Source organism: Dermacentor variabilis, chromosome 4, assembly GCF_050947875.1.
Source record: "Dermacentor variabilis isolate Ectoservices chromosome 4, ASM5094787v1, whole genome shotgun sequence".
Classification (NCBI taxonomy): Eukaryota; Metazoa; Arthropoda; class Arachnida; order Ixodida; family Ixodidae; genus Dermacentor; species Dermacentor variabilis.
The window spans coordinates 225,305,241-225,315,194 of NC_134571.1; the positions used below are offsets into that span (position 1 = coordinate 225,305,241).

At 50.3% G+C, this 9,954-nt stretch overlaps 2 protein-coding genes across 2 annotated transcripts; one reads left to right on the forward strand and one right to left on the reverse strand.

Annotated features, from left to right (window-relative positions):
- The first annotated feature begins 5,636 nt into the window (after positions 1–5,636).
- LOC142580137 (uncharacterized) lies at positions 5,637–7,975 on the forward strand. The gene is made up of 3 exons (XM_075690969.1): positions 5,637–6,489; positions 7,000–7,135; positions 7,574–7,975. The coding sequence occupies exons 1-3, from the start codon at positions 6,359–6,361 to the stop codon at positions 7,973–7,975; spliced, it is 669 nt and encodes a 222-aa protein (XP_075547084.1). The 5' UTR covers positions 5,637–6,358.
- Positions 7,976–8,329: 354 nt separating this feature from the next.
- On the reverse strand, positions 8,330–9,752 carry LOC142580136 (uncharacterized). Its single transcript, XM_075690968.1, has 2 exons — positions 9,039–9,752; positions 8,330–8,906 (listed from the first exon to the last, which is right to left on the reverse strand). Exons 1-2 carry the CDS (start codon positions 9,707–9,709, stop codon positions 8,330–8,332), a joined length of 1,248 nt encoding a protein of 415 aa, XP_075547083.1. The 5' UTR covers positions 9,710–9,752.
- Positions 9,753–9,954: the final 202 nt, after the last annotated feature.

Below are 9,954 nucleotides of genomic sequence, written 5' to 3' on the forward strand. Positions count from 1 at the left end.
CGAAGGTGGCAGGGTTAGTCCGGTCATGAACGGTTATTCTTGCCGTGCAGATTCCTGTCGGCGTAATGAGGTGTCCTCCAGTGGTGCGAATTTGGGGGCCTTCACATGCAGTCTTAACCTTCTTCAACTGGGCGGCGATGTGTCCACTCATTACGGAGTAATCGGCGCCTGTGTCGACTAAGGCAGTGACTGCGGGGCCATCGAGAAGTACGTCGAGGTCGGTGGTTCTTTGTCTGGCGTTGCAGTTGGGTCTTGGCGTCGGATCACGGCTGCGTCGTGTTGAACTGAAGCTGGAACGTCGCGTCGTGAAGCCGTCTTTCGTTGGTGTAGTCTTGGCTTCCTGACTTCGTCGGGACGGTGGCGTGTCGTCATTAGGTCGTAGAGATGGTTTCTTTGTCGTCTTCGTCGGCGGCGGAGGATCTTCGTCAGTTCGACGAACAGCAACCGCACCTCCATGGATTGCTGCTTTTAGTTTTCCGGATATGGGCTCGCTGACCGGCCCGGGGCTGGGCCAGTGTATGGTCGGCGCTGCGGCGAGAGGTAGCGGCCTGGTGTGGCGAACGCGAAGGTCGTCGAGAGCACCACTGAGTAGCGGCGACGTAGTCCGCGATATCGCGAGGGCGTTCACCTTGCTGCGGGCGCGGAGCGTTGACGGCGAAACCTCGCAGTCCCATCTCCCGGTATGGGCATCGGCGATACACATGGCCGGCTTCTCCGCAGTGATAGCAGAGCGGGCGGTGGTCGGGGGCTCGCCAAATGTCCGTCTTCCTCACGTAGGTGCGCTGGGCGACGGGTGGGCGTGCTGGCGGCGACGGCGGCGGACGACGGAATTGCGTCGTTGCAGGGCCCTGGCGTGGCCCTGGAGGGGGACCTTGACGGCGTGCGACGGTGGTGTTTGTCATCGCTTCTGGCTGGGGCTGCGGTAATTGTGGTTGCAGCTCGGGAACTCCAAGCGATCGGTGCACCTCTTCTTAAACGATGTCGGCGATCGAAGCCACTTGGGGCTGCGACGAAGGCAGAACTTTGCCCAGTTCTTCGCGCACAATGGCTCTGATGGTCTCTTGAAAGTAGCCGGAATCCAGTCCTTAAATGGCGTACTGCGGTGTGAGCCCCTGGAGGTTATATTGCCGAGTGCGAATCTCCAGAGTTTTCTCGATCGTCGATGCCTCTGCAGAAAACTCAGCTATGGTCTTCGGCGGGTTACGAATAAGTCCTGCGAAAAGTTCTTGCTTGACGCCCCGCATCAGGAAGCGGACTTTTTTCTCCTCTGACATTTCCGGGTCGGCGTGCCGGAAAAGACGGGCCATCTCCTCCGTGAATATTGTGATCGTCTCGTTTGGCAGCTGCTGTCTGGTTTCTAGTAGTGCTTGGGCTCGCTCTTTTCGCACGACGCTTATAAACGTTTGCAAGAAGCCGCTTCGGAACAGGTCCCACGTCGTTAAGGTGGCTTCTCGATTCTCGAACCAGGTCCTGGCGGCGTCTTCCAGTGCGAAATAGACACGCCGCAGCTTGTCGTCGCTGTCCCAACTGTTAAACGTAGCGACCCTCTCATACGTCTCGAGCCAGGTTTCCGAGTCCTCGAATGTTGATCCGCGGAACGTCGGAGGTTCCCTGGGCTGCTGCAGCACGATGGGGGACGCTGGGGCTGCCATTGGGGTTGCCTTGGCCACAGTCTTCTTGGTCTTCTCAGGTAGAAGTCCGTGCTCCGGGGGCAGCTGTTGAAGACGGCGGCTTGCTCGATGCTCCGGGACTATGTTCGTGTTCTCTTTGCAGTCCGGGCTTGGATCACGGCTTGTCGAGGGCGTCCGGTACATGAACGATAAGCACCTCCACCAGATGTCACGTGGTGGTGACGTTGAAGAACACAGTAGCAAATACTCTGAAAGACAAAACTAACTTTTATTGGGTGAACCTGTGCCAAGAAAAACAGGCTGCACTTATAGCACAACGATAGCGGCGAACACGGTCGGCGATCGTCGAAAATCTGATCAGCGGGTCAAGCGCGTCGGCTTTTATACAGCAGTCGTCGAATGTTCCAGACTAATCGTTCGGGCCCGCGTGCCTTCCACAAAGTTCTACACCATTCGCGTCACGAGATGAAATCAGATAACGCAAGGTTCGACGACAACCGGGTAGCCGGGTAGAAACATCGATAACTTTCCAGAAACTTCGGATACATGCAGGCGCGTCCTGCGCTTTGCGATTACAGTTGTTAAGCGGCGAAACGTGGTCGCCCGATAAAGATAAGTACACGTGTCAGTATTCTTGCTCGATAGCCTGTGTTTTTGTGCAAGCTACATTGAAGTGATTGATTGCAGAATCTGGTTTCGCTGCTGTCTGACTTGGTACTTGTCACAGTGTTACGTTTGTCATATGTAGAAGCCTGGTCAGTTGCATTGGGAAACAGTCTCTCGAGGCAAGCACCTGCTCCTATAGTCCGCACAGTGACATAGACTGCGAATTTACACGCACCGTGGTTGGTGCTCCCCGTTCCGTCCTTTCCTGCTGCTGCCGTGTGCAAATTTTGCTTGTGGCCTTCCTCGGCCATAATTTGGCAGCAACGGAGGCTCTCATACATAATTACATGGTTCTAAGTGTATTAAGTTGATATCCACATGTGTGGAAAGGCCTGCCAAAGTGGCTGCAAAATGGTGATGTCCCAAAACCGACCATGCCCATATACAGAGAATGTGGGGGACCAAGTGTGATTTACACATTAGTGGCATGCAAAAGAACAAAAAGAAACATGCAGGTTGTAAAGGCGGTAACGCTAAAATGCCAGGCACTCCATGTCGCTGTGTTGGCTGTGGCAGCAGATGCTTGCGTCACCCGATTGCTTCGCCATGCAAGTTGCTCATATTCAACGCTGACTGTCGGTGGAAACACGTGGGACACGCTGCCCAATCTGCTTGCGCTGCTGGTTGTTGCTTGTTACGAGACTTCTGTGTGCGAGGAAGGCAAGCACTATGCCTACAGTCGGACGGTTGAATGTGGTGCAAGCAACCCGTGTGCGTGTATGCTCACTGTTGTCATGTAGATCGTAGCCAATGTATAGTGCCAATGTATAGATTGAGCTTTATGTTAGAGAATGCTGAAGTGATTTGATTGCAGAATCTTGTTTCAATGTTGTCCCACTTGGTCATGCTTGCCGTGTTACATTTCTGGGATGTGGCAGCTTGTTCAGTTGCAATGGCCAACGGCCTCTCGAGGTAAGCACCTGCTCCTGCAGTCTGCACAGTGACAGAAACTCCCTGTTCACATGTACTGCTACTGGTGCTTCCTGTTTGTCCTTTCCTGCTGCAGCCATGGGTAGAGTGTGCTTGTGGCCTTCTTTGGCCGTGATTTGGCGTGAAGAGAGACTATCATACACGATTACATGGTTTGAAGCGTATGAAATTGATATCCACATAGGTGGAAAGGCCTGTAAAAGTGGCTACGAAATGGCGATTCCCACAAAACAGACCACAACCATATTGAGAGCAGGTGGGGCACCAAGTGTGAGCGACACATTAGCGGCCACCGAAAGAACAAAAGGAAACGTGCATGTAGGAAAGGAGGTAACGCTAGGATGCCGGGTAGTTCATGTCGCTGTGTTCGCTATGGCAGCAGGTGCCTGCGTCTCCCGATTGATTCGCAGTGCAAGTTGCGGCGACTGTCGGTGCAAACAGGTGGGGCACTGTCAAATCTGCTTGTGCTGCTGGTTGTCACTCGTTACTAGACCACCATGTGAGATGTAGGCAAGCACTGTGCCTGAAATCGGTTAGCTGAATGTGCTGTAAGTGACCTGTAGTGCGTGAATGCCCACTGTTGTCATGTGGATCTTAGCCAATGTACACTGTATTGTCTGAACCTTATGCGGTGATTGAATGCAGAGTCTAATTTGATAATGGTCGCCATGTTATGTTTCTTCGATGTGGCGACCTGGTCAGGTGCACGGGCAATAGTCTCCCGAGGTAACCATCTGCTCCTGCAGTCCACACAGCGACAAAGACTCCCAATTTACATGCACCGTAATTGGTGCTCTCCCCATTCGAAATTTCCTGCTGCAGCCGCCGGCAAATTATGCTTGTGGGCCTTCATCGGCCGTGACGTGGCGTGAGCGGAGACCAGCACACGTTATTACAAGGTCCGAAGTTGATAGCCACATGGGTGGAAAGGCCTGCAAAAGTGGCTGCAAAATGGTGATGCCCATATTCGGAATGTGGGGGCATTAACTATGAGCTACACATTAGCGGCCCCCGGAAGAACAAAAAGAAACGTGCAGGTTGGAAAGGCGGGAACGCTAAAATGCCGTTTAGTCCATGTCGCTCTGTTGGTTGCGGCAGCAGATACCTTGCGTCACCCGATTGCTTCGCAATGCAAGTTACGGCTACTGTCGATGCAAACAGGTGGTGCACTGCCCAATTTACTTGCGCTACTGATTGTCGCTCGTTACCAGATCGCCATGTGCGACGACGAAAGTGAGCAGTTTACGAGCTCGCCTTAATGGTTTCAGCTCATCTCGACATGCAAATTTTATTTCTGATCTTGTATGAGAAGGTGCACTGCTTTGCTTCTGCCAATGAAGTCGCACGTCCTGTTCACTCACCTGTGGCTTGTTTATATGGACGTCAGTAGAGGCTCTTTGGTCTCCTGGCCATTAAAACGCGGCAGCTGCGGCATGCCGCAAAGCCGGCGAGGCGAGCATGGCGCGTACCCAGCGGCCAGCGTACGCCAGCCAACGGTATAAAGCGGCCATATTAGATATTGCACTAAAAAAAAGACATTTCCGCTTCCTGTTTAAGTAGCGCCATCTGTCGGGCCCCCCGCTAAGTTCCATGCACTGCCGCTTCTTATTTTCGAACCACTGTGGAAGGTACAGTTTCCCTTCTCTAAAGTTGTTTCTTTATTCTATGCTACGCCTCTGTCTCAGTTGAAGAAACGATGATGAAACGTTAACAACGACAAGAACGGCGTATCCTTTACGCGTTGCCCCATGGCCTCCGAGATTTGCATGCGAAGCTGGCGCAGGCGAATCTAGGAGACCGTAATTTACCGCTTAATCGCATAAAAAGGCAAAAAAGTAATGCCAAGTGACACAGTAAAAAATGCAAACAAAGAACTGATCTTAACCATACTGTTTGGGGAAAAGAAATAAAAAGTTAGACAGCCGCAACACACGCCACTAAAGCCACCACCGCCGGCATAACGTCGGAACCAACAGTTGGCAACATGGTTCACCGCTGCTTCGTCTCCGCAACGAGAGCCGCCATCTTCTCGCGCCTAACGTTTTGTATGCTTCTGTTCTCTGCAACTCCGCGGACGCAGCTCATCGGAGGAGGCACGGCTGCACGGCGTCGCAATGCGGCCTGCGTCTTTTTCTCGTGTTAGCATAATCGGTGTGAGACATGTCGCATGTGAAATGTTTGATGGAGGTGCCTCCCGTCCAAGTGAAGCGGCCGTGCGGGGTTCGGAAGCGTCGACGGGTTTCCGGCATGCGGATTTCAGGTACGTGCAAATGCGTTTCGCCCTCCTATTGAGCTCCGGAGCATAGCGTGCAGTATTTCATGTTAAAAATGCAGGGACCGTCATCATTGTGTGAATTTCGAACGGCGGACGAGAACTGCGGCACTTAGCGCACGCCGCGGCTGCTAATACCCCTGTCACACGGGCGTTTGGAAGGCCTTCCAACCGATAGTCATTTGACTCAAAGGTCAAGTTCGAGCTGCTACACGGGCGGTTTCGAAGGCCGTCGAGTCAATAGTCTATCGAGTCAACGGAGCACCTTACAACTCTATCGAAATCTCGATGGCCTTTGAGCAACGGAAACGGAAATAGCACTAACGTGCCCTCTCGTTCACAGTGTGCCCGTACTCACGGTTAAAAAGAACAAATCAAACCAAAATGCTCTAAATATACTATATATGAGTGTTATTAATTATTCAATAAAGTATTTTTTGCCACTTGATACGTGCGAACTGCACATACTCTCGACAACAGCGACGTGCTTGTGTTCCTTCCTCCATGTTGTCTAGTGCACTCTCCCTCGACTCCAGCTACCGTCATATCGCCGCCATATTGCTCTCTGCTTTGTTTGTTTTTGTCTGCGTACTTTCTTGCTTGTTTTTCCAGTTCCGCGTGTTTAGTTTATCTTGCATTTTTTTTAATCATTAACGTAATAAGTAGTGTATAACTTTTTTTTTCCTCAACTCACAGAAGTGTTTTCTCGGGCGAGTGAATTTGTGTGTGTGTGTGTGTGAGATTGAAATGGAGCGCGCCCAGCCGCAGAAGAAAAAAAAAAGTAGCGCCATCGCAAGCGCGGCAGCTGTGGGGAGAGCGCGAAACGGCGCTCCTCATAGATTTGTGGGAGGACCGCCTTATGGACCTACGCCGTCAGAAGAGAAATAGCGACGTTTACGACGATATCGCCGCGGCCCTGCGACAGGTGGGCTTTGAAAGAACTCGGCTGCAAGTTCACCACAAGATTGAAAATCTTGCGCAGACTTATCGGTAAGTGGCTTTCATAAATTTGTCCGATGACCTTACGATTAACCGTTTGCCGGGGCTTGGCCTTGAGAGAGAGAAAGGTGTTTATTGAGAAAAAAAATGAACAGGTGGATCTTTGCAGAATTTCATTTGTCGTGGAATTTTTGTTCCACCACCCCATGACACTTTTAATGAGCCGTAAACTCGGCCTCGAATGAGCATAACTTTTCAAGAATACTGCTTGTGCATGATGCAGTTGGTTAGTGTCTAAACTCAAGGTAATTGACTAATGTGACTTCAGAGGTCCGACGCGGAAAATTACACCGCAGCATACTGTGCGAAAATTATAGTCACGTGACGAGGATTTCAAAAAACAATTTGGTTACGTTCGAATAAAACATAATACGACTCTCTGGTGTTCCTGTTCCGCTTATCGACACCTCGGTTAAGCGAATTTGATCAGTACATTCTTGTGTCTGTGCCCGCACATGCATCTTTATAGTTAACCAAACCTTCTCTTTTATAACATTTCAGGTTTTGGCTGAAAAATCAAAAGACTGGTGCTGGCGCCATACCTTGGACGCATTTCTGGCGTATACACAGTTTTTTGGGGACACTCCCGGCCAACGACCCGTCAAGGGCTCAAGAGAGCCAAGTTACTGTTGAAGAGGTATAGCATTTTTTAAAAGCCTCCAGTAAGTGCAGAATAATCTCTGAAGCCATTCACTTGCTCAATGACGTAACTGAATGTGCACAAATCGTTCTATTACATGCTACTTTGTAGGATGAAAATGCAGCATTGTCGTAAATTGTGGCTCATACTGCTGGTTGCAGGTACTACTTTTCCATGCGTGTACAGTCCTCAGGATAGTATAAGCGCATAAAAATAACAGCTGTTTGCTGGCACCCAGTCACTGCAATAACGTAAAAGAGAGACGAGGTGCGTTCCCATTTTGTTGGCGTCCTCTGTTCAACTACAACACTTGCAGTAGAGTATGCATTGGTGTGCGTATTATTGCATCAGAGTGTTGAGACCCATGTTGGAATGTCATCTTTCAAAACATTCTGAAGTTATCAAAGATGCAAGTAACATTAAATCATTGTCCAGGTCATCATGGAGATGATAAACGGCAGCGACAATGGTGTCGTTGACAATGAGAACAGGCTGCAATGGGAGGAGAGTGCGCCCATCAGACCTCTGGACAGCCCAGGACCGAAGTCCCCGTCCACGTGCAGCCCGGCCTCCAGCAGCCCGGCCTCTCCCAGTCCGGCCTCCTCCAGCCTGGCCTCCTCCAGCCCTGCTATCAGCAGTGCCACCCCTGCTAGTGTGACTACTACAAGCCGGGGTCCAAAGAAGAGGAAAGCGAGTGACGACTTCAAGCAGCAGATACTCGGTGAACACATACTGCTGAGGGAGCAGCTGGTGACGAGCCGTCAGAGAGAGTACGAGCAAAGAGAAAGACACATGCAAATGCAAGAAAAGTTTTTTATGCAATGTCAAAATATTTAGAAAAAAGTTCCAAATAAAGTTGCTGTAATTAGGAAATGGAAAATGCAGCATCCACCCAATCGCAACAGATTGTTACAAAGGAAACCTGTTTGGTCAAGAGTGTACGTGTTTTCATTGTAGGAATTTGCTGCAATTGTATGGATGCCTCATTTTCCATTCCTTACTTCACCCATCTTGTGGGTTTTGTACAGAATACTTTCTTCAATGTGTGCTAAATCGCTCTTTTGAGTGCAGAAGAATACTTGTGCGCTTAGTAGAAATTAACTTCTGCTAGGCGCACAAGTATTTGATGATGACAGTGGACTCACTGACCTACCGAAGCATGAACGTCCACAAAGCTTCAGCATTAAATTCTTAGCTCTGCTGGAAGTGCCTGACAAGAGCTGCTCTCACATCACTGCCTGTGCCTTCCTCAGCATCTGTGCTGTGGTCAGGCTGATGGAGGCCGCCATCATTGTTTTGAGCCTCGACCAACCAGTGTTGGAGCACAGTGTCACCAAAATGCTCGCACACATTGTTCAGAGCACAGCAGGCATGAATGACAAGGCGGGCATTGTCGATGTTGCACTCCATCCTTTTCAAGATAAAGCGAAATCTTGCCTTGAGCCTACCAAAGGCATTTTCCACAATCCTTCGAGCTTTGGAAAGGTTGTAATTAAATAACCTTTGTTCTTCACTTAACTGTGCCCTGTGGCTGAATGGCTTGATCAGGTTTAGAGTGAGCGGAAATGCTTGGTCACATAGTATTAAGGGTGGCACAGCTGTACCACTGATTGTTGCTAGTGGTCGGCGGAACAGGGGGCCCTTGACTGCGTCTGCTAGTCTTGACCGGTGGTACACATATGCATCGTGGCAGCGGCCAGGAGAACCCACATTGATGTACCGGAACCTATACTTGTGGTCGACCAGTGCGAGGAGGATGATGCTGTACCTGCATAAAAAAAGACCTCGTTAATTCGGATTGGTAGTATTTACCCATTCTCCGTACTCTAAAAATATGACGTAGCTTGGAAGCTGTAGGTGATGTAATGTAAGTGCACACCATATCAGAGGTACGACTTACCATCCTTTATAGTTCCTATAGTCGGTGGCGCTCTCCCTGGGCGGTGAAACGGGGAAATGGCACCCGTCTAGTGATCCCATGGCTTGCGGGAATTCCAACGTGGCCGTGAACTCGCGAATGTGCTCGGCCATGCTTGAAGCTGTGGGCAACTTGATCCACTCCGCCTCCATAGTGTGGATAACGGCCTCGCACAACTCTCTGTAGGCCACGTTGACGGTTGAGCGTCCCACAGCAAACAATTCGGCGACACTACGGTCTTCAGCTGAAGAACACAACCGGTACAAGCCAATCGCTACACGTTTATCGAGCGTGATGGCTTCACGCATGTTCGTGTTCTGACGCTCGAGCAGCGGTCTCACGGCGTCCACGATGTAGCGAAAAGTCGCCGGCGTTACGCGGAATGCACGTTTGAAAAACTTCTCACCAAGCAATGGCACAGTCTCCTCAAACCACCTCGTCCGGCGAGAGAACGACCATCTATCTCTGTTGACGCTTCGTTCGGTCACCGAGTCTATCGTCATCATCAAATTGTTGACGATCAGCAGCTCTTCCTCGATGGCGTCGGCTTCCGCTTTTGCCGCCTCAATCTCGGCATCAAGCTGCATGATCGCACCCATATAGGTTATCATAGCAGTCTTGTCATCTTGAGCATCTGTCTCTCTGTCACCCATAGCGGTAGAGCAAGAATGGAGTCGAAGCGCAAGGCGCACAATTTCTTTCTATATGGGCGCACTTTGAAGAGAAACGTGCACACACACCAGAACGGCAGCCGCATCGAGCGGAGCGAACGTTGCCGCAGTTTCGCTACTCAACAACTTAATAACTAAACATATATGTATAGCAATGTATAAACATTTTTTTAAATGTATAAACAAACATAAGAGAATTTATAGTGCTTTTAAGTGCTTTTAATGTT